Genomic DNA, 27,500 nt, shown 5'->3' with positions numbered 1-27,500 from the left:
CCTTCACATATTTGTATTTTGTCTTTCCTCTGACACACTTTAGAGGAACCTAATCAACCTCCCTACGACCACAGAGCCCAGCGTCCCCCCCACCTCTCCTCATGTGCTCCTTCTCAGCACTACGCCTTAAAGAACGCCTACCTTCCAGGTCCAAGGACTGTTATTAAAGCAATCAAGACCTTTCCTACAGCTAGGTCAAGTGCAAGGTGCCTCACATGGGGGAGGTGAGGATTTGAATTGCCAGCAGCAGAAACCCCTCTTTGGTCCAGACAAAGGTGAATCAAATGAACGAGGAAGGGGGAAATAGGAAATAGGAAAGATGCAGCCTCCCGACTTCAGAGACGTGGGGTTGGACGCTTACGACGCCGGTCGAAAAGCCTTGAAATGGTGGAGATTCGCCTGAGCTCCAGTCCTTCTGGAAGGGAGGGGTGGGCCTTAAAGGAAGGAACCACAGGCCTCGTTGAGGTTGTCCGTTTCTGCGCTCCCTGTGTGTTCGGCAGTGCCAACATCAGATCAGCTTTCCCCCAGCGCTCCACTCAGCCTCTACCGGCTCAGGATACTGAGACAGGAAGGAGGAGATGAGACGAGATGAGGGGTTTGTCTCCAGATTTGGGTTTGGGCATACGGGTGAGGTAGGGGGGGGGGACCAATGAAAGGTATTGTGGAACCTGGAACAGTAAACACAGTAACCGTAGAGCTGAAGCTATGCACATGTGTCACGGGGAAATCGTCCCCATAGTGAATGTAGCCGTGTCCTCCTCAGCACGTGCTATAGACGACGTCTTCGCTACATTAATATGGATCTGAGTGAAATTACTACTTCCCTTCCATGTGCTTATTGTTGTCACACTAGTAGCTAAGTATTATCAGGTATTTCTAGGTATCTCCCGTCTCGAGATACAGTCACATAGAAAAGTGAGATGGGCTTCGGTGGTTCTCTCAGGCTGGTCCCTGGCAACACACGTCACAATTGTCGAGCAAGCAAGGATAGTATTTGATGACATGCTTTCACCAAACCGCTCAGGACTCATACCTAAACTTAAACCTTTGTGTCGTTTCTGTTCTATAACCCCGTAACCACGCGGAATGAACCCTGTAAACACGCGGAATTAATGGGTCAAAAATCGACGTTCATCCAATTACGTCAAATCCCGGAGTGAAACCAGGAGATCAAGATCCAAGCTATCGGCCGCTTGTCAATAAATGTATCGTATTTAAAGGTTACCTAAAAACATATTTTAAAAAAATGTCCTTTCTGTGTATAACACCCCCCCAAAAAAAAAAAAAAAACTGTCCTAAAAATGTGTGCCCTCGGCGACAGAGGAACAAAGCTATGTTGAGGTAGTGTAGGAAGCTGTGCGGGCTGAAAGGTAACACCGTGCTACCTTCTCTGACCCTGCTGTCCAGCCACTCTGCCTTGGCTTGGCCAGGTAGAGGAGCGGTATTAGGTGGCCACAGTACAGGGGAGGTCTGGTGGCTGATCTGCTCACCGCCAGAAAGCCAACCCAATCTCTCTGGGACCGTTTGTTTTGATTTCCACTCTTTTCTCACAGTGCAAACTGAGAGAGGCGATTCATCGGGGAAGGAAACAGGGCGGGTCTCGCCAGATTGAGAATTAGAACCGTAAGCAGGTAAAGTTTCCATGACTTCCAAAAAAAAGTGTAATGAGTGTAATGAAGACAGCCGTGTAAGAAAGATGTCAAATTGACAATGTTGTGTGGTAGAACCAATGAAGGATGTATGACAATACTATCAAGGGGAGACTTCAGTTGACTATTGCAACATAATATTGATTTGTACACGCAAGTACTTATGCAAAGAAGTATGTATGCAATCTGCTGAAGAAATGTCAAATTCTCCTGTAATTTTCTCATTAGACAACATCTCAGGCCCATTTCAGTGACAGGAGCCAGCAATCTGCACCAGCAGCAGCCACCCACATCTTTAGACAGGGAGCTCAAGCACAGCAAAGAGCAGGGAACAATTTGGTCGTTCTAAAACCAAGTGGGTCGTTCTTAAAAAAAAAAGAGAAAAGACACCCTATAGACAAAATCCCTCTCTCAGGGCCATGTGAAGAATTACCCCCTCCCCCCTCTCTCCTCCTCCTTCCCTCCCTCCTTCCCTCCCTCCTTCCTTCCCTCTCCTCTTTGGGGCTTTTTTAATAAAGCCGTCGGGGTTGTCAGGTCTTTTCAGGCGCGGCCCTCCCAGCCATGTGAAAAGTTAATCCCTCGTGGGCTCCTCCGTGCCGCTCATCTCCCTGGGAACCCCCGTCGTCTCGTTGCCCAGCCCGGCCGGTGCTCAAGGGCCGCCCTGACCAAGGCCATGGAGTGGTGGGGTGGAGTGGAGTGGGCCGGCCGGGGGCATGGACGACCCATGGACGACCCACTTCAACCACCACCCTCCCACCCCCCATCCCATCCCAACTCCTCATTCAATCACCAGGTCTGGGCCTGTCATACTCCCATCCATCCCCCACCACCACCACCCCTCTCTTGGAGCTTTTCATTAGCTGCCCCTGATGGACAGATGCTGGGACTGTGTAGGATTTAAATCTTGGAGTGCTCATTGAGGTTTTTTTTTTTTTTTTTGAAGGATGACAGTGGTTAAAAAAAGAAGGGCCCCTTTTTTCATGTGCCCTCTCCAACGTGCTCGATCTCTACCCCTGTCCCCCCTCCCTAACCCTCTTCATCCCCTCCCCTGGCCACTACACTTCAACCGTTCCTCTTCACCGTTCCCCTGTGTCAAAGCAACAATCCCGCGCAGACTGCACTTGGGCCAGGTGCCAACGTGGAGGAGTGAGGGGGACATGATAACAACCAAAAGGGAATTGCTAGAATTGAAACAGTCCGTCTGTAAATAACTTCTGGTATTTTGTGGTATGTTTGGGAACCGGGACTAGTGATCAAGTGCAACCTTCAAAGTTAAAGCGAGCGAAAAAATGACGACATTACACCCAAGAAGTACTTCAAAACCTGAATCGAGAAAATAGTTGCTTTCATCTCACAAAGGTTTACCGGGAACATTCAACCTCGGGTGTAATGCCGCTATACGGTGACAATGACAGACAGTCAGAAAGAGTTCGGGACCACATCCTGGCCCGATCTGACACCGATGTCAGTCATTGTCATCGAAGAGCAGTTGAGCATGGGTTGGAAGGTAAAAGTGGTCAGGTCTTATATAAAGTATCCCACCACTGTCGCCCCTCCCCCTGTACATCCAGAGGAAAAAACTGTTGAATGCTTTGCTTGCACTTTATTTCCCAGCCCCTTCCCCGAGTGCCACTGGACAGAGCCAGTCAGGCATCCTAATCCCTCTTCCCTGTCCCTCTCACGCTTGCTCAAGCCTCTCTGCCCCCCCTCCACACACACACACTCCCAAACCCCCCCACTTATCCTTCTCTCTCCTTAGGCCCTCCGCATTGCCACCAGGACCAGCTCAAACCCAAACTCTTCAGAAATGATTTCGCAGGAGGGGTGGCGGGTGTTGGGGGGAAAAGTGAGATTTGGGTTTGTTAAAGGTCATGCGGACTTTGTTCCGTCTGAGAGTTTATCTGGGCTACAGCTGCGCAGGACAATGGGGCGCTCGCCGTGCGACAGAAACCCAAGCTGTGCCGGCTAAATTACTTCACTGATAAGGCGGAATTAGAAGCGCCGGGACCCCAGAGCCCAGGAGAAGATCAGGAGACAAAAGGGGGGGGAGACTGGCCAAGGAAAGGAGCGGGAGGAAAGAGAGGGAGGGAAGGGAGAGTGGGGAGAGTGGGAATCAATAAAAAACCTACCTAAAAGTGCATATGCTCTCAGTGTCTTAAAGACAACATTCCACAGTCGCCATGTTGGTATAGATCAGCCACTCAGAAATATTTTAACAAATGACACGTGGAGCATCAATGTTGAACATACTTAGAATTATATTATAGAATATCATATCTATGGTATCAGAAAGTTATAAAGAGATATTTTTGAAACCTTGAAGACTTTTAGTCGAGAGGGGCAGGTGTGTGTGTGTTTGTGTGCTGAAGACTCAATAGGCCCTGTGGTGATCCATCATATTAGTGTGTGTGTGGGAGGAGGGGGCAGGAGTGCAGAGAGGTGGCGAGAGAGAGAGAGAGAGAGAGAGAGAGAGAGAGAGAGAGAGAGAGAGAGAGAGAGAGGCCACTGGGATGGTGAGGGCCCTGTCTCTAGCCCCCTACACCACAGGGAAGGAGTGAGTGGACTGGAGAGCAGCTGACTCTGCAATGCTGGAGCACTTAAAGGTTGAGCTAAGTGTGTGTGTGTGCGGACTTGTTTGTCTAGTCCTCTGTGTGTTTGTGCGTGTGTGTGTGTGCGTGTGTGTATGTGCATACGTATGTGTAGTCTTATGTGTGTGTGCGTGTTCGTTTGTGTGTGTGTGTGTTCGTATGTGTGTGTGTGTGTGTGTGTGTGTGTGTGTGTGTGTGTGTGTGTGTGTGTGTGTGTGTGTGTGTGTGTGTGTGTGTGTGTGTGTGTGTGTGTGTGTGTGTGTGTGTGTGTGTGTGTGTAGGACCCAAGTTAGAAGGGGAGAGTCTCGAGCCTCTGCATTAAGCTGGAGAGAGAAAGGGCAGCCTAGCTGTGATCCTGTGAAAGGATCTCTCTCCTCGCTGCATTGTTGCCTCCCGCCAGAAGAGGGTAGATTCACTTATTGGAATTGTATTCTATTTTACATTTACATAATTTATTCTAGTATTTCACCATGAAAATATGTGGAAATGTTCTATAAAAATACTGTTTGATTGAGATCCAAGGATCAAGGATATGAGCGTAGACATTCCTCTGGTGCACATTTATCAGAATGACCAAAACATGAAGTAAATGTAGTAGTCATTGAGAGATGAGCAAACCCCCGAAAGAGTCATTTGTAAATCCCAAAGTGGATATGAGGTAGGTGAGTTGAGCTGGGTTGGGACGTAGTGAATCACTAAAGTGCTTTGTCATATCAGCTGGCACAGGCACACGGTCACATTGGGGCAGGTCAAGCTCATGCAGCTCAAACAGGATTTCTCTTTATCGCGTCGAATGGTACGGAGTGGAACGGTGCACCACACACCAGGCCGGCGGGTTTCAGACGTCAGCGCACTTCCTCTAATGAAGAAGACGAAGTGCAGGATCATGAGACAGGCTATGGAAGGACATGGTGATTGAGTGGCTGGGCTGTCCAGTGTTGTGGAGACAAAAGAGAGAAAACAAACGGTTTCACAGCCTCCTCCTCCTGACTGTCTGACTGAGCTCACCCTCTCCAACCATTCCAAGTTGAACCCCTAAAAGTCAAATAAGATGATCATACCATTGATCATTAAGCTACTTGATTTGGAATTTTAGGACATCTGTAGGTATAAAAACAAACAAAAAATTGAAAATGATTTGATAAAATATTGAATTAGTTGCATTGAATAACACATTCATGAATGTCAAAAGAGACAGTCAAAATATAAATCATAAGGAATAAGGTTTTGAAGCGTCCTATACAGTGGGGCAAAAAAGTATTTAGTCAGCCACCAATTGTATTAATGGAACCTGTTTGAACTTGTTATCAGTATAAAAGACACCTGTCCACAACCTCAAACAGTCATACTCCAAACTCCACTATGGCCAAGACCAAAGAGCTGTCAAAGGACACCAGAAACAAAATTGTAGACCTGCACCAGGCTGGGAAGACTGAATCTGCAATAGGTAAGCAGCTTGGTTTGAAGAAATCAACTGTGGGAGCAATTATTAGGAAATGGAAGACATACAAGACCACTGATAATCTCCCTCGATCTGGGGCTCCATGCAAGATCTCACCCCGTGGGGTCTAAATGATTACAAGAACGGTGAGCAAAAATCCCAGAACCACACGGGGGGACCTAGTGAATGACCTGCAGAGAGCTGGGACCAAAGTAACAAAGCCTACCATCAGTAACACACTACGCCGCCAGGGAATCAAATCCTGCAGCTCCAGACGTGTCCCCCTGCTTAAGCCAGTACATGTCCAGGCCCGTCTGAAGTTTGCTAGAGAGCATTTGCATGATCCAAAAGAAGATTGGGAGAATGTCATAAGGTCAGATGAAACCAAAATATAACTTTTTGGTAAAAACTCAACTTGTTGTGTTTGGAGGACAAAGAATGCTGAGTTGCATCCAAAGAACACCATACCTACTGTGAAGCATAGGGGTGGAAACATCATGCTTTGGGGCTGTTTGTCTGCAAAGGGACCAGGACGACTGATCCGTGTAAAGGAAAGAATGAATGGGGCCATGTATCGTGAGATTTTGAGTGAAAACCTCCTTCCTTCCATCAGCCAGGGCATTGAAGATGAAACGTGGCTGGGTCTTTCAGCATGACAATGATCCCAAACACACCGCCCGGGCAACGAAGGAGTGGCTTCGTAAGAAGCAGTTCAAGGTCCTGGAGTGGCCTAGCCAGTCTCCAGATCTCAACCCCATAGAAAATCTTTGGAGGGAGTTGAAAGTCTGTGTTGCCCAACAACAGCCCCAAAACATCACTGCTCTAGAGGAGATCTGCATGGAGGAATGGGCCAAAATACCAGCAACAGTGTGTGAAAACCTTGTGAAGACTTACAGAAAACATTTGACCTCTGTCCCTTGCCAACAAAGGGTATATAACAAAGTATTGAGAAACTTTTGTTATTGACCAAATGCATATTTTCCACCATAATTTGCAAATAAATTCATTAAAAAACCTACAATGTGATTTTCTGGATTTTTTTTCTCTCATCTTTTTAAGTGGGAGAACTTGCACAAATGGTGGCTGACTAAATACTTGTTTGCCCCACTGTATATAAACACACTGCAGTCACAAAAACTATCAAGTGGTATGATGAAACTGGCTCTCGTGAGGACCACTACAGGAACGGAAGACCAGAGTTACCTCTGCTGCCGAAGTTCATTAGAGTTACGAGCCTCAGAAATTGCAGCCCAAATTAATGATTCACAAAGTTCAAGTAATGGACACATCAACTGTTCAGTGAAGACTCCATGGGCCAAGAAACACGAGCAATGGACATTAGACTGGTGGAAATCTGTCCTTTGGTCTGGAATCCAAATTGGAGATTTTTGGTTCCAACCGCCATGTCTTTGTGAAACGCGGTGGAGGAGGTGTGACGGTGTGAGGGTGCTTTGCTGGTGACACTGTCTGTAATTGATTTAGAACTCAAGGCACACTTAACCAGCATGGCTACCACAGCATTCTGCAGCGATACGCCATCCCATCTGGTTTGGGCTTAGTGGGACTATCATTTGATTTTCAACAGGACAAGGCTGTGTAAGGGCTATTTTACCAAGAAGGAGAGTGATGGAGTGCTGCATCAGATGACCTGGCCTCCACAATCACCTGACCTCAACCAAATTGAGATGGTTTGGGATAAGTCAGACCGCAGAGTGAAGGAAAAGCAGCCAACAAGTGCTCAGCATTTGTGGGAACTCCTTCAAGACTGTTGCAAAAGCATTCCAGGTGAAGCTGGTTGAGAGAATGCCAAGCGTGTGTAAAGCTGTCATCGAGGCAACTTTGAAGAACACTTTGTTGGTTACTACATGATTCCATATGTGTTATTTCATAGTTTTTATGTCTACACTATTATTCTACAATGTAGAAAATAGTCAAAATAAAGAAAAACCCTTGAATGAGTAGGTGTGTCCACACTTTTGACTGGTACTGTATATATTGATGTATTCCTTAAAGCAAAACAAGGAATACCATAGATGGAAATTCATGTGAAATATGTGCTGTGGAGGAGTTGTGACAGATTTACAGATATGGGTTGGACAGGGGAGACAAGAGGGCAAGGCCTGGGATGATTCATGGACAAAAAGCTACTACTCCTGACTTAGAGTCATCTGAGAGAGAGAGAGAGACAGAGAGACAGAGAGAGAGAGAGAGAGAGAGAGAGAGAGAGAGAGAGAGTCATCTGAGAGAGAGAGAGACAGAGAGACAGAGAGAGAGAGAGAGAGAGAGAGACTTAGAGTCATCTGAGAGAGAGAGAGACAGAGAGACAGAGAGAGAGAGCGAGAGAGAGAGAGAGAGAGAGAGAGAGACTTAGAGCCATCTGAGAGAGAGACAGAGAGAGAGACAGAGAGAGAGACAGAGACAGAGACAGAGACAGAGACAGAGAGAGAGAGAGAGAGAGAGAGAGATTTTGAAACAATTGTAAATTGACTTTGGGTCCATAAAGAGCGCTATATAAAACCTATGTATTATTATAATAGGGAGGATGAGAGATGCCGAGATGCAGAAAAATAAATAGACTGTATGGGCAACTCAACCCCCTCATTGACAGTGTAGGAGGATTTGACCAGAAATCACTCGACCGACTCCACACCCTTTCCAAAGTAAAGACCAATTTGACATTTCAACAATTCAACACGTTTTTTCAAATGGCATGTCGTCATTATGCTTCACTCCTCGGTCCATGCTGTTATTCCAAATAGTCAACTTGAGGAAAGAATAACAATCAGTGGTTTGTCTGTTTGCCAGTGTGTGCGAGTGGGTGTGTTTGCGTGCAAGCTCTCTTTAAAGTGTGTGTGTGGACACCTGGAGAGTGGTTGTTTTAATTAAAACAACGTCCAAGATCTCCAACGTGGTAGAACAATACATTCTCACCTCTGTCGTCTAAATCTGCCGTTATTACGGTGTTGACAGCGTTGTGATCGGAAATAGTAATCACAACAGCCGCGGGGACCCGATTATTAGGCCAGCGTCGCCATTCTCTTTCTTGGAAATGTTTAGGAAATACTTCAAGCCCATAAGAGCGGGTTGTGTGGGGATTGAAAGTTAAACTCTTTCTTTAATTTGGAGCTGGGGTGCAGGGGGGGAGCGGGTGGAGTATCGGCAGGGGGGCTAGGGGAACAACAGAAGGTTTGTCCATGGGGCTCTGACATGTCTGTCTCTGTACAGGTGGTGGTGGAGCTGGTTAGTGAGCTCTCTCTGCTGTGTGTGGCACTTTAAGCTGGGTAAGCCCTCGCCGTATGGGCTGGCTGTGGGGCCGTGCCAAACCCTGCTCTGACCCTTCTCTGACACCTCCTCTTCCACTAACTCAGTCATGCACGTACACGCTCGCTCTCCCTCACACATGCACGCCCTCCCTCACACAAGCACGCACAAACATACACATTTTTTTTTCTTTCTCACACGGCAAAACATGGTGGGAAAGCAACAAAAAAAAGCAAGCAGCCGAGCCGAGAAGAAAATGAAAGCAGCTTCATGGCTAATTCATGAAATGGAGGGGGGTGAACGCTATCATGCAGGACCAAGTCCCATTTCCAAGTGTAAGCATCAATCTAATTAACAACATAAACAGCCTTTGACAAATGTCATCATTTTCTGGCCCGGCCACAGAGCAATATCATTGTCTGCCGTGGCCTGGGGCTAACGCGGCAATGATGTGGCTATTCATCAGGACAGCCATGAATGATGGGTTTTCACTGGGATACAGAGGAGGGAGGAGGTAGGGGAGGGTGGGAGGAATTGGTCAGGAGTTACCTGCTTTTGGCCACCGAGGACAGGGGAGCGAGGAGGGGTATTAAATTAATGTTTAGGAACACATAATCGCCTGAGCATTAGTTAAAGCAAGTCTGTGCGAGCTACGCGCCACGCGGCGGCTAACAGAAGGGAAACGACATAAAGGATGACATTGTTGAAGAGTGAGTGAGTTAAGAGACTGGAGGGGCTGGAGTTTGAGGCTAGACAAGAGACTCTATTGAGAGACAAAGTGGCTCAGAGTCGACGGGAGCAGTGAAACCAATGGCCAAATTAATAACATCAACAATTTGGAGGGACAATATTTATTGAGCCGCTCGACCACTCGATCAAAAAGGGATGACTTTCTCCCCCGTTCACTTCCTCCTGAGATACTCGTTCATTTCATCCGGGGGTCTTGAGATGAATTAACAGACGCTGGTAGCGAGTTATGAACAAACGATAAGGCATCAGAGTTCTAATCAAACCTGACATTTAATTTGCTGCTTACTTCCTCGTTATCAATTACCATGTTCAGAGGGATAATTGACATCGGTTCGAGGGGACGAGAGACGCAAAGAAAATGTTTTTTTTTTAAATGATGTGTCTTTCTTTAACAGCTCCTAAAAAGCTGCTGCGATGTTTCTAAGGCAACAGGGCCCATATGTTTAATATTAGATGTAATCTGTTCCACTGGAGTGCTCCGAAGGCTGGGAAAATTGGATTAAATTGGCTAATGGCATGTTTAAAACCTACATAAAATCAACGCGAATGGAACATAATACATCCTCAGGACTGAAACTGTGGTGTTATGCTTGCTCTGTTTTTTCGTATATATTTTATTCATGTTTAAACTTGGGTTTATCAGGTATAACCGTGATACAGAAAACCACACAGTGTTGGTCAACAGGGTTGTTAAATACCACAAGGCTGATATTCATTTCATGGCATTTTACTGTGGGAAAGGAAACACAGATGCCAACAATCCTTACAATTTGGCAATATTATTATGTTACCATCTTAAAACACCCTGGAGATGAATGTACATAAACAAATATTTAGGTAATATTAATGTCAAGAATAATGACTAATTATTAACTATTGTAATAATTAAGTCCTCATTAGTATCATTGTTAATTACAATATGAATTGTTATTAATATAAATTATCATTATTATATATTTATTCTATGTTACATTACATATAATAATTTAATATAATTAATGCAATATAATTTGACGGTGGTAAACAATTATAATTTCCTATGCATTTATAAATATACCCAAAATACTGCTGCTCTTTTGACCTCGGAGTCGGGCTCTAATTTGATTAGTAAAATACTATGCTCTAATGATGCATTAACCTGGAGAGCTCATCTCCCATGGCTTCATATTCCCCACGAGGTCTACCAGTCTTGGGTTCACATACTATTCAAACATTTTCAAGTACTTTTAGCGTTTGCTCTAGTCTGAGTGCTAGATGTGTGGGGTTTGCACTCTTGTCACTATTCTATTGTTACTATTTCACCAGGCTACAGTAGCGTAGCCAGAAATTCGTTGATGGGTGGGCTTGCAGAAATTTTGGTGGCCCAAAAAAAGTAATAATGTATAGCTAGTTTCATGCTATTCTACACATTTCGCCACGAGGCTGAGATAAAATAGTGCCGTTTTAAAGATCATTTCCTGCAATTCTATACATTTTGCTATGGGGTAGAGAGGAAATTTGGTGAGGGGTTGGGCCCACCCGCACGCCCATGCCCACCCAGGCCCACACGGCTGCCAGGCTAGCTCAATCACGCCAGGATAACATATGTGAAATGGTTTCAAGTAGTACTTGCACCCATGTCTCAACATGGTCTACAGAAGAGGTGAAGGTCCACTGGAAAGGAATAGGGCGACAGTCTATGTTCTCTGGATCAACACATGGTATTTATTTAATTTTTTACCCCTATTTCCTCCCCAATTTCAATCTTGTCTCATCGCCACAACTCCCCAATGGGCTCAGGAAGGTAAGGTCGAGTCATGTGTCTTCTGAAACATGACCCACCAAACCTCGCTTCTTAACACCTGCCCACTTAACCCGGAAGCCACCTGCACCAATATGTCGGAGGAAACACCGTTCAACTGATGACCGGGGTCAGCCTGCAGATACCCGGCCTGCCACAAGGAGTCGCTAAAGTGCGATGAGCCAAGTAAAGCCCCCCCAATATATGGTCTTGACTGATAAGAAAGAGTGTATTCTTGGTACAACATGCTAAAATCGTCTGACCGCACAACATTTTGATCAATTTGCAGAGAAACGCAAACCACACTGGGCTTACTCAGAAACCATTCCCCTCACAGATGAAGGTGCTATCGTTATGGCGATAAGTTGTACATTCTGTTAGTCAGCACCTTACCTTGAAAGGTGTACATCTGACATACAGACATTGGATATTGATTCAAAACCACATCTTCCCACAAAATAGAACAAATATTCAAAGTGAAAACGCATAGCGCGGCCGGTTTCCGCGTATCTGCAGTCGTTTGAATGGGGGGCACTCGCTAATTCCCTCTCTCTGTCAACTACTCGCCATTCCTTTCGGTTTGTCTATTCGGTGTCCCCTAAAGTCCTTGGTGGTTTCTGACCTATCAGCTAGGTAACATTAGTCTTGTGGCTCGAGATAAAAAGCACAAAAAAACACCTCGTCGGCAAACAGACCAAACATGTTGCAAACTGCGCCTTGATCACCCCTAGAGCGCTATCTTGACACATGCTGGGTATACAGGGCTCAGCAATTCCTCCGACACAAAAGGCGAGCAAACAGTGCTGGAGGTGAGCGGTAGGGTCAGGACAGATAAGTGTCAGGGCGGTGCCCAATGTCTTCGCCCGGGTTCCAAGAGGACATTAGCTAGCGTTTTAGCTAGCAAACAAAAGGGCCAACCAAGCGCTGGCGTGAAAAGGAAGCTGTCATCCCAGGGATCAGGGCACAAAAGAAGGCAGGCGGAGAAATATGAGCAACGTCCATGGAGCGCTGGGTGTCTGTCACGTAGTACCGCCGGCTGCCCAAGAGCTCCCATCTAACGCCTTGGCGTATCGCTAAGTCAACAGTAAGGTAAATACGAGAGAGAGAAAAGAACGACAGGCACTTTTTTTTTCTTCCTTTTCTTCACTCTCATCGGATGAATGATGCTGATATGGAAAAACACTCATACGCTATAAGCACAAACAAAGAAAAAGTCCTAATCTGCCCGGCAACAAAGTCATCCCAAGGTCCTTGAGGGTTCGAGACCCTTTGAAGCTGGGAGGAGGTATGGCCGACAGGTGTCATAGACCAGGTAATGGGACATGTTAGTGTGTGTGTGTGTGTGTGTGTGTGTGTGTGTGTGTGTGTGTGTGTGTGTGTGTGTGTGTGTGTGTGTGTGTGTGTGTGTGTGTGTGTGTGTGTGTGTGTGTGTGTGTGTGTGTGTGTGTATATATGTGTGTGTACCACATTAATCTGTGAAAGGCATGACACATGCCCCGTCAAAAAGGGTTGCCATTTCAACTTCAACAAGTCTGTGCTGATAACTCATATTTGTTTAACAAGTTGAAACACTCAAGATGTTTAACAGTGCAGGCCCAAATGGCAGGTCACATTAAAAGACTCGACGTTAGTCCCTAGACGATAAAAAAAAAGAGTCAAAGAACGGTATCACATTTACCACAGGACCATTTCAAACACAAATAGCCACTTGCACACAGCAAACTTATGCGATTCACTCGACCAACACCAGCCAGATCAATCACCAGGAGGTCATTACGCCCCACAAACACTCTCTTAATTGTGCAGAGCTATTTCCGACAATGTGAAGACACGGCAAGGCGCTTTCCTTTCCGTCTTCACATGGAGAGAGATTTTTATCAGCGACCACTGAATCATTTGTTGACTCGGCACAAGTGCCTTCTTTGAGATAGCAAACACTTGAGATGCAGGACAAAGAGAAAGGGCGAGATGACAAAAGTAAAAGGTGTCGGAGTGACAAAGGCCCTGTCACGGAGTTGACACGCCCTGCAACGGGGTTAGGAGAAGGGTGAGTAAACACCATTAATATAGCTTTGGAAAGGGATCTGCGCTTGTTTGATTTGGGCTTTGCTGCGTTCCCTCGGCAGCCTGAGACAAAACGGAAGATATTTGATTGAGTTATTTGACAGTTTGGATAAGTTTGGATCACGGATCACTAGAGAGACTAGGTCTTTGTTCCATCGCTGGGACATCCTTCTGTTACTAACAGTGTGTGGATATGGGGCTTTAAGTGTCATTAAACACACACACGCATATGTGAGAATGTATTGTTGTACCACTTTGGAGGATCTGGGACTCTGTTGAAAAAAAAAATTAAAATAACCACTCTCCAGGTGTCCACACACTCACACTCAAGCATGCACACACACACACATTCATTAAAAAACATTCTTTTTTTAAACGCACACACTGACACATATAGTATCTATTCATGCAACACACACACACTTTTCACTTGTGCCCTCTCTCCCAGTGCCCTCTACCTCCCTCCCTTTCCCAGAGGGAGTGTGAGCTGACAGTGGGCTCCAGTGTGTGCTGCGAAGGGGGAGAAGAACAGGAGAGGAGCAGCAGTGTGAACCTCTATTGTACGCCCACCTGCTCCTGTCAATACCTGATCCGGGACCAAACTCTGCTTCCACAATAGGCCGTGTCACTCTGAAGGATCCCTCCCGGTCCCATAGCAGAGAGGCCTTCCAGACAAGGGCCCGTGCGCACAGCTTGATTGAAAATCGGTTCTTTTGCGGAGCCCGACCGTTATATTATGTTGTGATAAAGGGGAGCATAATAGCTTTTAAATGGATGACTCCGGGTGGCTCTGCCGTTGCATGGGGGGGAGCGGAGGGACACACTGAATGGACGTTGCCCCGAGCTAAGCATCTCCTAGATTGAGCTGTCCGTCTCGGGGAAATGAGTCCGAGTTAACACCTCGGCATCGCCCAACGCCCCGGGACAGACAAGACTGGGCTTCCTTTTCTTCTCTTCTCTGTTCTGTTCTGTTCTGTCCACCTGGATCATTCTCATTATCCAGGAACGGATGGTGGCGGTGGCCGTGCCGTGCTCCAGGGCTGATCACACACAGACGTCAAGAAACATACACGCACACTGAGAGACGCACACACGCGCACGCAATTTCTAACACACACACACTCTCACTAACGCTCGCACACCCACCTGAGCTTTTCACCCATAGAGCCCAATTTACACTGCCCATTAACTCTACCCAAGCCTAATTACACACAGACCTCATGCATTCACACAAGTCACACATCCCCTTAACTCTACATACTACCCAGATATCATTACACACACCTGTCTATGTCACAACTCTAACCAACACCCATTCAATAGGTGGATCCTGCACGGTATGCGATCCTTTCAACTCCCATTCAATTCCCACAATGACGACTACTAGCGTTAAAACCCTACCCTGAGCATTCTGTAGATAGGATCACGTTTAGACAAAGGAGATCTGGGATCTAATCAAATATTATCTCTCATAACAAGCCCCCCCCCCCAACCTATTCAGTTGGGGCTAGAGGGGACAGACTGACAGACAGTGGGCCCCCCTCCATCAAGGCCCATTAACAGCACTGACCTTCCCCCTGCTTTCTTAGTGCCCCATCTCCCCGGTCTCTCTTCTCCCTTCCCTCTCTCTTCCTCTGTTCCTTCCCTCCCTCTCTCTGTAGGCCTGTCTATTTTTCTAAGACCAGAGGCGGTGTGGGGAGCGTTCCTGGAGGAGTTTCGTGATGGCTATCGATGGCTGGGCTGTTATGGCTATCTTTGATAAGGGACCTAAAAGAGAGAGAGAGAGAGAGAGAGAGAGAGAGAGAGAGAGAGAAAGAGAGGAGAGAGAGAGAGAGAGAGAGAGAGAAAGAGAGGGAGAGAGCGAGAGAGCGAGAGAGCTCTTCCAGAGAGAGAGAGAGAGTCATTTTGGGCCTGTAACATGAGAGAAAGAGGGGCAGAGAGAAAGAGAGAGAGAGAAGAGAGAGAAAGAGAGGGAGAGAGAGCGAGAGAGAGAGAGAGAGAGAGAGAGAGAGAGAGAGAGAGAGAGAGAGAGAGAGAAAGAGGAGAGAGAAAGAGAGAAAGAGAGAGAGAGAGAGAGAGAGAGAGAGAGAGAGAGAGAGAGAGAGAGAGAGAGAGAGAGAGAGAGAGAGAGAGAGGATGTCTCTTCCAAACACAGGCGAGACGACGTTGAGGTGGGATTTAGACGGCGGGAGGAGAAATGTTTGGGACCTGCTGTTGGTGGCACAAACTGTTAGGTTTTTTGAAACAGCAAAGAAAAAGGACAGAGCGTGACCTTAGATGGACAGATGAAGCCAATGTAGCCCGAAGGAAAATCACACCACTCAGCAACAACAAAAATAATTGAATCCAAAACGTGCAAAATAATTGACACACTGTAAACTATCTATTTTGAACGAGGTCCTGACTAGCTGAATTATTGGTTAGAACAGTATTGGAATAAAATACTCATATACAGACAATGATCTCTGTCTGGAGTCTGACTAAGTCATGGAGCTATCAGAACCTCTTCAGTTGGTCATTTTGCCAGAGAGCAGCAGGCCGACCCCTCAGAATCAATGTAAACAATGTTCACCAGTCATTTTGGGCCTGTAACATGAGTGTTGTACAGGGAAAGGCAGGAGCAGCTTACACACAGAAAGAAAGAAAGAGAGAGAGAGAGAGAGAGAGAGAGAGAGAGAGAGAGGCAGAGAGAGAGAGAGAGAGAGAGAGAGAGAGAGAGAGTTCACCAGAGAGAACAGAGAGAGACAGAGAGAGAGAGAGAGAGAGAGAGAGAGAGAGAGAGAGAGAGAGAGACAGAGAGAGAGAGAGAGAGAGAGAGAGAGAGAGAGAGAGACAGAGACAGAGACAGAGACAGAGAGAGAGAGAGAGAGAGAGACAGATACAGAGACAGAGACAGAGACAGAGACAGAGACAGAGAGACAGACAGAAAGAGTGAGAGTATAGCTTTCAGAGGGAGAGAGAGAGCGATAGAGGGGGAGAGAGAGAGAGAGAAAGACAGAAAGAGTGAGAGTATAGCTTTCAGAGGGAGAGAGAGAGCGAGAGAGAGAGAGAGAAAGAAAAAAAGAGAGAGGGGGGGCCTATGCGTGCCCCGTAGGTCTAGTCATAATATGAACTTTCCAGAGGAAAACGCTTTCCGTGGCTTTGTGCCATGTAGCGTGTGCCTCGCCTCTCTAATCGGCAAATGTTTCGTCTGGTGTACAGGACTAGAGGAGGAAAAAGAGAAGGAGAGAGCGAAAGCAACTGCATATGACGGTTGTCTCAGCCAGCCTACATAATGTACGGTACACCCTGTCCGAAGTGGCTGCCTCCAAACTATACCCAACCTTTTTGTGACGTGATTAGCTCAGAGTGCGTAATTACATGTGAAGGAAATGCTGTAAAATATCCGACTATATATGTGATTGACCAAAACGCCAGCCTCCTGAAATGAGAATCCGACCCGGGAAGATTCTGGTCTGATTAGCCTTGCGGTGAAGAGAGACAGAGGGAGGGGGAGATAGAGAGAGGGAGAGAGAGAGAGAGAGAGAGAGAGAGAAGGAGGAGAGAGAGAGAGAGAGAGAGAGAGAGAGAGAGAGAGAGAGAGGGGAGGAGGAGAGAGAGAGAGAGAGAGAGGAGGAGGAGAGAGAGAGAGAGAGAGAGAGAGAGAGAGAGAGAGAGAGAGAGAGAGAGAGAGAGAGAGAGAGAGACAGAGAGAGAAAATCATTCACTCCATGAGCTTACTGAAGCAACTTCAATATCCTCTAATGTCATGTTGAAATGAAAATGAATAGTTCAATACCGGCTGGCTGCCTCTTCCATTTCCACATCGTGTGGCGTGACCAAACGGGCGCGCTCCGTTGGACGGATAGGGGGAGGCTGCACCGAAAAGCTGATACCTCCAGTAATCAGTTGGATTTTCCAACGTTGGCGACCAACTCATTTTAAAGAGGGCAACGGTGGTCCAATGGTAGCAGGAGATGCAAATGGAAGGAGTATCTTCGTTTGGCGGCTAGACGGTCTCACCGGGCTAAAAGAGCTGAGGACCAAGAGTCTCAAGCACCGTTCACTTACCTCTCTCAAGGTCGCATAACAGAAAAGGACCCTTAACTCTTCAACACGTTTCTTTCATTCAGGCTGTCAGAATATTTACCACTCTCTGTCGGTACTTAAATAAGCCACAAACTGAGCCAAGACGTCCGAAGAACGTAGACAGAACGTCAAAACCACGACCTACCTCCCATCCGAAGGAGCCGTCTTTGACCGTGGCACTCTGCAGTGCGCTGTGAGGTCCGAAGCACTCTCCCATCCCGATCCGGGTTTTGGCCCATATCCCCAGGCCCGCTCCGGGGACCGAGGACTCGCGCAGCTCCAGGTCACTGGGGATGGGAATGTCATCGGGAATGTAGACGGGCACCTCATAGGGCGAGCCTTCCTTGGGCGTGAAGGGGTCCTCGTTGTGGTGATGGTGGCGCCCGTGGTGATGGTGGTTGTTGGGGTGCGGTGACGGGGGTCCTACAGGGATGGGGGACATGATGCTGTCCTCTGTCTCCTCCTCGCCACTCTCGGCCCCTCCCGCCAGGAGGTGGGGCTCTGTCTCGTACATGCTGTCCACTGTTTCGCTGTCATCTGAAAGAGGTGAAGAGAATGAGAGTTAGTTCTGTAGCTTATATTCAACCTTTCTTTAACCACGCAAGTCAATTGTGAATCAGAGAGAAAGAGTGAGAAAGAGAGAGAAATTGCTACAAAGTACATATTACAAGCCTTCAGAGTGAGAGAAATATGCTTGACCTATTCTCTCCAACTCACTCCATGTTGTAAGACACAGTCTCAGCAACAGGGCTATGTACCAATATCACCAAAAGGCAAACTGTATTTTGTAGACAGGGACTTTATAGACAGAATCACCAATAGAACGTAACCATCTAGGCCCGTTCTACTAACTGACTCACTCAACCAAAACAAGCGAAAGACAGAAAAGCTTAAAAGGCTTCAGCCCCAGTTAGGGCTGCCTGCCCACAGTATTCCTAGTGAGGACATTCCCCACCGTCAGAGGAAGCCCTGATGGGACATGATATTCCATTCAGTCACAACCACCGCCATTTCCTACAGGGTCATCTTACAGATAATGGGGGGAGAAATGACCCAGGTGTTGCCAGTCACTCGCCAGTTTAGATTAGTCACCTATGTTTGTCACTGTTCTGTGGCTGACAGCATAATTGCGGCATTTGGGATTCCACCGTCCAGAGTCAGTGACGAGCACAAAGAATTAGAGGGGCACAAGTCTAGCTAGACGCACAAACCTCTCCACCGCCGAGTCACGGGCAGATCACTTGGGAGATATACAGACACACACGTTGGAGCAGGAGTTGGAAAGATACGCCACTGAATAAATGAAAATGAACAAAACAATTCAACGATGAAACGTCTACAGTTATAGGTAGCAGATATCTTTCTGGTGCAAGTGTCATGCCGTAACAAAAAGTGGAAAATCTCCGAATGAAAACGCACGTCAATACCCAGGGGCAGCACTCAAATGTAACAAAACCGTTGGTTTTGTTGATACCAAACTCACAACACTTTATAGGTTGCCTGGACGACGGACGGAGCAGACAGGCTCTAGCGTGGCAGCGTGGAGAGGAGTGAACAAGTCCTGGTGTCTTTTGCTAGAAGCACTAACTGCAGTTTGCTGTCCAAACACAGGCCGGGGAAATCAGTCTGAACTCGGCTCCGCAATTACTGCAGGAGTGTTTCCAATCAGCCGGCTCCCTCCTCCTCACGACCGGCCCTGCCAACAACATAACACCGCTTCAGGACTAGGCTGGCCTGGCGAGGCTGGCCTGGTGAGGCTGCACTGGCGAGGCTGGCCTGGCGAGGCTGCACTGGCGAGGCTGGCCTGGCGAGGCTGCACTGGCGAGGCTGGCCTGGCGAGGCTGCACTGGCGAGGCTGGCCTGGCGAGCTGCACTGGCTGCCTGGCGAGGCTGCACTGGCGAGGCTGGCCTGGTGAGGCTGCACTGGCGAGGCTGGCCTGGCGAGGCTGCACTGGCGAGGCTGGCCTGGCGAGGCTGCACTGGCGAGGCTGGCCTGGCGAGGCTGCACTGGCGAGGCTGGCCTGGCGAGGCTGGCCTGGCTGGCCTGGCGCTCGCATCCACAGCCGTTGAACTCTTAAACCAAGTTGAAAACATAAAGACGGGAGTTTTGGCCAGTTGAACTCGCTTACTTCTACTTATAGTTTTATTTATTTGTTTGCTTGTCAGGGACCGTGTACGACATGCTATTGCCCCAGATTTAGCAAGAAAGATCATTTCAATCTGTAGTTTCTGGGCAGAAAATAATCAACATCAATATTTTATCATAATGATACAACATAACACATTAAATACCAAAATATAAAAAAAGTTCAAATATACATTCGACAATATAAAGACAATATTACATTGGCGTTTAGATGTCCCTTGGTCCTACAGTATCTAACATCTTAAGAGTCACTGTTGAGTGAGGATACTCAACAAACGAGTATGATCCACTTTAGAGCCTAATGACCTAATCAACTTAACGGTTGCAGAAGTTTCAGATCGCAAGCATTTCTCTCCACCTGAGATAACATCTGCAAATATGTGTACGCGACCAATAATCTTTGATTTAACGTGACTTTGAAACATCAAGAGCTGTTCATGATGACCATTACCGCATTTACCGTATGTACAGAAAGTCTCCGAAGTTAGACATTGGAATGAGGAAATTGAGGAGAATGGAATATCGTATAATTGACAGCAAGGAGTATCTGAAATCAATTATCTGCTTTCGCTCCAATAAACGCTCGGGTTTTGGCTCGTAAAATCGAGAGAAAAAAAATAATTGCTGAATGAACGGATATGTAAGTCTAGAATGTAAACGTGAACTGTGAAAGCACTGTGACAGGCTCCCAGCGACTGGCGAGAGAGATTCCTGACAGATCTGGGAAACTTGTCATATAAAATCTGGGCAGTAAAACGAAGGCATTTATGACCAATTTTGCGTCATCCAGTGGATTTTTCTTCTTTCCCTTTTTTTTTCTCGGGAAAATAAACGTTTTACCCATTTTCTTTAATGATCAGGGTTTCATAGGGGCCCAGACCAGGCGGGCAATTAAGCGAAGGGAAACATGTACGCCAGCAGTAGCTTCCACTTTTCACAGATCAATTAAACTTTTATAACCGCGGCCTATCTGGTGCAGTTTTCAAGAATCAAAAGTGTTTTTGAACCACAAAAAAAAAAAAAATCTCTCTCCTTTTTGCTGGCACCCGACCCATCTAGCGCAATTTGAACAACCGAAGAGAGGGTTGGAAAATCTATTAAATACTGTTAGACTTTAAGAGCCTCGAAGCAGAAACACACAGATCACTACCTCGAAATTGAGCAGCGAGAAGGGGGGTAACGTCCCTAATTTTAATGAACAAAACATTATTTGTGTAAGACAGAAACCACTGGAGCGGAGCGCCAAGCGAAAACACAATGTGATTTAAAGGAGACTTGTGGCCAGAAGTTAAGATCCTCCGAGCTCAGTTCCCTTATTCATAAAAATTCACAAAAAAAAAACAAAAAAAAAAAGGGAAAGTTAAAATTAATCACCACAGAAGAAAAAAAAATCTTCTTCCCTCCTTTTTTCCCTGTGACATTCTAGTCGATGGCTTGGCCATGTTCGGCCATGAAATTCACTACAAATAAAGAGAAAAGAAAAGGAGAGGGGGAGAAAAGTAAGCAGGAACATAATGAAAGGGGCCAGGAAGAGGAGGAGGAAAGTTAAAAAAAGTGACGTGAGACGGCTGAGCCAAGACGTTTTTACTTGCGTGCTTGGCTTTGGTCTCTGAAGAGGAGTGAGATGTTAGCACTGTCTCCCGGAGGGCTGCTTAAAAAACCTCCGCCAGATAGTGCCTTCCTTTCTCCCTCCACCATGTTGTTCTTTCTCTCCCCGTCTCTCTTTTCACGGGGAACTATTTATCCTGATTACATCAGGGGTCAATCATTAATTCGCACCTTGGGGGTCCTGGCGTTGGCTGGGCCCACAATGGGCCGCTTGTTTGGTCCATGTTATTCCACTGGAAACTACCGTGCGTCCAGAGAACCCGGCGACATGAAGGCATCAGATTTATTTGATAAATTGTAAATGCACTCTTTTAAACACCCCTGTTATTGCTAGCCGTGCTGGAAAACAAAGAGACATTGGGTGTACACACACACACACACACACACACACACACGGGGGGACTCCCCCCCCCCCCCCCGTAAGACGGGGTCGTTCTCTCTACACACAAACCAGAACAAGGGGTCAGACTAAATCTGAGCTTTAAGATGAGCTGACTTGTTCCTCTCTGTCCCATCATGGATGTTGTTAGTTTTTATTAACGCTCAGCTATTTCATGTTGTAATGATCATCGATCATCTCTGCTATTTCATGTTGTAATGATCATCGATCATCTATGCTATTTCATGTTGTAATGATCATCGATCATCTCTGCTATTTCATGTTGTAATGATCATCGATCATCTATGCTATTTCATGTTGTAATGATCATCGATCATCTCTGCTATTTCATATTGTAATGATCATCGATCATCTCTGCTATTTCATGTTGTAATGATCATCGATCATCTCTGCTATTTCATGTTGTAATGATCATCGATCATCTCTGCTATTTCATGTTGTAATGATCATTGATCATCTCTGCTATTTCATGTTGTAATGATCATCGATCATCTCTGCTATTTCATGTTGTAATGATCATCGATCATCTCTGCTATTTCATGTTGTAATGATCATCGATCATCTATGCTATTTCATGTTGTAATGATCATCGATCATCTCTGCTATTTCATGTTGTAATGATCATCGATCATCTATGCTATTTCATGTTGTAATGATCATCGATCATCTCTGCTATTTCATGTTGTAATGATCATCGATCATCTATGCTATTTCATGTTGTAATGATCATCGATCATCTCTGCTATTTCATATTGTAATGATCATCGATCATCTCTGCTATTTCATGTTGTAATGATCATCGATCATCTCTGCTATTTCATGTTGTAATGATCATCTCTGCTATTTCATGTTGTAATGATCATCGATCATCTATGCTATTTCATATTGTAATGATCATCGATCATCTATGCTATTTCATGTTGTAATGATCATCGATCATCTCTGCTATTTCATGTTGTAATGATCATCGATCATCTATGCTATTTCATGTTGTAATGATCATCGATCATCTCTGCTATTTCATGTTGTAATGATCATCGATCATCTATGTTATTTCATGTTGTAATGATCATCGATCATCTATACTATTTCATATTGTAATGATCATTGATCATCTCTGCTATTTCATATTGTAATGATCATCGATCATCTCTGCTATTTCATGTTGTAATGATCATCGATCATCTCTGCTATTTCATGTTGTAATGATCATCGATCATCTCTGCTATTTCATGTTGTAATGATCATCGATCATCTATGCTATTTCATGTTGTAATGATCATCGATCATCTATGCTATTTCATATTGTAATGATCATCGATCATCTATGCTATTTCATGTTGTAATGATCATCGATCATCTATGCTATTTCATGTTGTAATGATCATCGATCATCTATGCTATTTCATGTTGTAATGATCATCGATCATCTCTGCTATTTCATGTTGTAATGATCATCGATCATCTATGTTATTTCATGTTGTAATGATCATCGATCATCTATACTATTTCATATTGTAATGATCATTGATCATCTCTGCTATTTCATATTGTAATGATCATCGATCATCTCTGCTATTTCATGTTGTAATGATCATCGATCATCTCTGCTATTTCATGTTGTAATGATCATTGATCATCTCTGCTATTTCATGTTGTAATGATCATCGATCATCTATGCTATTTCATATTGTAATGATCATTGATCATCTCTGCTATTTCATGTTGTAATGATCATCGATCATCTCTGCTATTTCATGTTGTAATCATCATCAATCATCTCTGCTATTTCATGTTGTAATGATCATCGATCATCTATGCTATTTCATATTGTAATGATCATTGATCATCTCTGCTATTTCATATGGTAATGATCATCGATCATCTCTGCTATTTCATCTTGATCATCTCTGCTATTTCATGTTGTAATGATCATCGATCATCTATGCTATTTCATGTTGTAATGATCATCGATCATCTATGCTATTTCATATTGTAATGATCATTGATCATCTCTGCTATTTCATGCTGTAATGATCATCGATCATCTATGCTATTTCATGTTGTAATGATCATCGATCATCTATGCTATTTCATGTTGTAATGATCATCGATCATCTATGCTATTTCATGTTGTAATGATCATCGATCATCTCTGCTATTTCATGTTGTAATGATCATCGATCATCTCTGCTATTTCATGTTGTAATGATCATCGATCATCTATGCTATTTCATGTTGTAATGATCATTGATCATCTATGCTATTTCATGTTGTAATGATCATTGATCATCTATGCTATTTGATGGATCATATCTCTCAAGAAAGTCTTTACTAACTCGCCATTTCCCGAAAGGATATGAAATATCCTAAAATACTCCCCAAGGATGTCACACACTTGCCCGTTTCAGTGTACTTCAGTGTACTCATACTGAGCCAGAAAACCATGATAATATACTCACAACACAATTAAGAGAAGGTTATACAAGTAACAGCTCGTTGAGAGTTCACAGAGCAACAAGACTTATTTTAGGACATTGGCGAGAAAGAAACAAACCCGTCCCCCCACTTTATAAAATATATCATTGCAAAAATATGACAAAAAATATATATGAAACATCATCCAATAACAGCAAAACATGACAGATAAAATGTTGAATTAGTGATCGCAAGACTCGACTTCAAAAATAACCGTGACATACATTATCTACCTATGAGCATTGAAAATAAATATATAGACGATGATATGTAGGCTAGAGCATAGAAATAAGAATGAATAGAATGGGCTTGGAAGCTCAAACCCGGGCAACTGACTGCCAAGCTGACGGGTAGCCTCGCAATGGCTGCCTGGTATTGTGACGCAACCATTTCCTTTTGTATTTTGGAATATTCCATCAACTGACGCTGGATTGCCATGGTAATGTAGAACGTTCATTCAAATGATGCTAACTGATGTGGCTCATGACAATGGAATGTATATTTTGTAATGTCAGTTGACTCAACAAATCACAGGTCAGATTGAAGGTTACACTTCCTGCTTTTATGTCCTGGCATGGGTACACTTAAAATGGCTGCCGGTCCACCAATTATCCCATCATTGACTTGAATGGAGATGTCTTTTCTATTCATTTCTATTCTCATTTCTATGGGCTACAGGTATCGTACATGCCACACTATATTAGGGAACGCCAAAGGAAAATATTAAAATGTTATCAAACAATGCAATTCTTAAAATAAAAAACTGACTAAGCAGTGATGACCGTTGCCAGGTGATCAATGTTGCCATAGTAACATTGACGAGTAAAGTGTGATCAAAAGGCCGTTAAAGCGAGAATCTGAAAATCACGGTGTACTACAACAGGCCAACTGTTCTAGGCTCTGTTTATTCGGCCCCACTAAAGAGTTAGACGTGGAGAGATAGAGATCTGCAGCAATTTTCTGCAGTCTGCATCCACTCACGTAAACACATGTTCCTTGTGGCACAGGGACTTGACTCGGTGATGCCGTCTCGTTTTAGTGGAGCAGCTTTGGCACTGGCTGACTTAACTGTGTGGTCGAATGCACTCTTCTTTGTGTGTGTGTGTGTGTGTGTGTGTGTGTGTGTGTGTGTGTGTGTGTGTGTGTGTGTGTGTGTGTGTGTGTGTGTGTGTGTGTGTGTGTGTGTGTGTGTGTGTGTGTGTGTGTGTGTGTGTGGCATGAAGACTAGTACGGTCAAGTCAAGCCGTACTTTTGTGACATTCTGCTCCCTTTAAATCAAATATGCAGTGTGAAAAATCTCTGCAGCATGTGCGCAATGGCATTCAAATCAAAGCGATTGTTTCGTTTCGTTTCACCCCGTTGGGAACACAATTGCATCACCTCAAATGCGTACAATGTTATTTGCAGCACGGTGCTGGTTCGATTGAATTCTGGATTGCTTCTGGATCAGCTCAGTTGGGCCTGAACTGCAATGAAGGGCCAAATGTATGGTTAACTCTACCCTCTCAAATTCAGTAAGAAAATCCTAAATACATAAATGTGCATTAGACTACAACTGTATGACTACGATAATAAAAAATGAGTGGAATTGGGTGGCTGTTGCTCAGTGATCGGGCCCTACCAGTCCAGTGCACACAGAGACTGTATCATTGTCTCAGAGTAAGTCAATATTTCAATTCCGAGGTCCGTTCCTGATGAAAAGCAAGTATCAAGGGAAAACAAATATGCAATATTTCCCCCGCCCCAAATATGGGGAGAAAAAGTTCCTCTGGTGGTGGGGGTTTGGGTGGGGGTGTGGAACCATGACAGATATGAAAAATGACCAGGCGGCCCTGTTGCTTAACAAACTTATAAACATTTGATGTGTGTGTGTGGGGGGGGGGGTACCGCCTAATCTGGTGCTCGCCGCCCCACCTCCCCAATAACCCGCAGAATATCGCTCCACTTAGCAGAGTTATTGGTATCGTTAGGGCCACAAACGAGAAACTCTTACCTGTTCCTCTTTAATCAGGCCCTTTGATGATTGGTTCTGTCTTAACAAAGAGCCTTAAATCGGGCCAGATTTTTATGGGAGGAAAAAAGAGAGGCAGCAATAAAATCTAAAGAGGGCAGAGAAAGAGAGACAGAGGGAGAGACAGAGGGAGAGGCAGAGAGGGAGAGAGGGAGAAAGAGAAACGGGAGAAGGAGAGAGAGAGAGGGAGAAAGAGAAACGGGAGAAGGAGAGAGAGAGAGGGAGAAAGAGCGAGCGGGCAGACAAAGAGAGAGGGAGAAAGAGCGAGCGGGCAGAGAGAGAGAGGGGGAGAAAGAGCGAGCGGGCAGAGAGAGAGAGGGGGAGAAAGAGCGAGCGGGCAGAGAGAGAGGGGGGAGAAAGAGCGAGCAGGCAGAGAGAGGGAGAAAGAGAAACGGGAGAAGGAGAGAGAGAGGGTGGAGAAGGTGGGGGAGAAAGGGATGAAACTATGTGTGCGCTTTTCCATGGCGGTGGGTTTTTCATGATGACGTACGGTAGGACGGTAGTGAAAGAGAGAGAAAGGGTTGGTGGGAGGAGAGGAGGAGGGGGGAGCTGCACAGGGGATGGTCAACTACAATACTGGCTAGCCTCTCCAGAAACACACACTGTTTCCCCTTGTAAAAGCAACGGGGAACATTTCCAAGTAACACTTAAAGTAGCAATATTGCTTCTCCAGAGCGGGGGCGGGTGCCCGCCCACGGGGGCCTGGGGGTGAGATTTCAGCCCCCCCCCCCAAAAAAAAAGAAAGGCCTGGGTTACTTCTGGTGCCTGAAACAAGAAAAGAAACTTCCACTAACTCGGGGCTCTTAAAGCATGACTTGCTGTGGATCCCTCAGAGATCTGACACACACACACACACACACACACACACACACACACACACACACACACACACACACACACACACACACACACACACACACACACACACACACACACTCTTTTAGAGAAGCCACAGCCTGTTTGATAAGATGTATGTGTGGGTCCCATCGGTGCCAGTAGGGCTATACTTCGGGATGTGTGTGTGTGTGTGTGTGTGTGTGTGTGTGTGTGTGTGTGTGTGTGTGTGTGTGTGTGTGTGTGTGTGTGTGTGTGTGTGTGTGTGTGTGTGTGTGTGTGTGTGTGTGTGTGTGTGTGTGTGTGTGTGTGTGTTTCATCTTTACTCAACAGGTTTGGACATGCAGTGGTGAGTATTAAGAGACTTGACCTTGACAACAGGAGTGAGTGTCCAATAAATGAATGAGAAGCTTTGCATTTTA

The 27,500-nt window shown here is 45.5% G+C and overlaps 1 protein-coding gene across 12 annotated transcripts in view; it reads right to left on the bottom strand.

The window, feature by feature from the left end:
• Positions 1 to 27,500, bottom strand: part of prdm16 (PR domain containing 16) — a 236,073-nt gene that overhangs the window by 139,368 nt on the left and 69,205 nt on the right. For all 12 annotated transcript variants that reach the window (XM_052482910.1, XM_052482917.1, XM_052482911.1 and 9 more), the window contains exon 2: positions 17,747 to 18,138. In XM_052482910.1, coding sequence (XP_052338870.1) covers positions 17,747 to 18,138 — 392 coding nt within the window. The remainder of the gene's footprint in view (positions 1 to 17,746; positions 18,139 to 27,500) is intronic.

The sequence above is a fragment of the Oncorhynchus keta genome, chromosome 28, assembly GCF_023373465.1.
Source record: "Oncorhynchus keta strain PuntledgeMale-10-30-2019 chromosome 28, Oket_V2, whole genome shotgun sequence".
NCBI lineage: Eukaryota > Metazoa > Chordata > Actinopteri > Salmoniformes > Salmonidae > Oncorhynchus > Oncorhynchus keta.
This window is presented reverse-complemented; position numbering and strand designations above follow the sequence as displayed.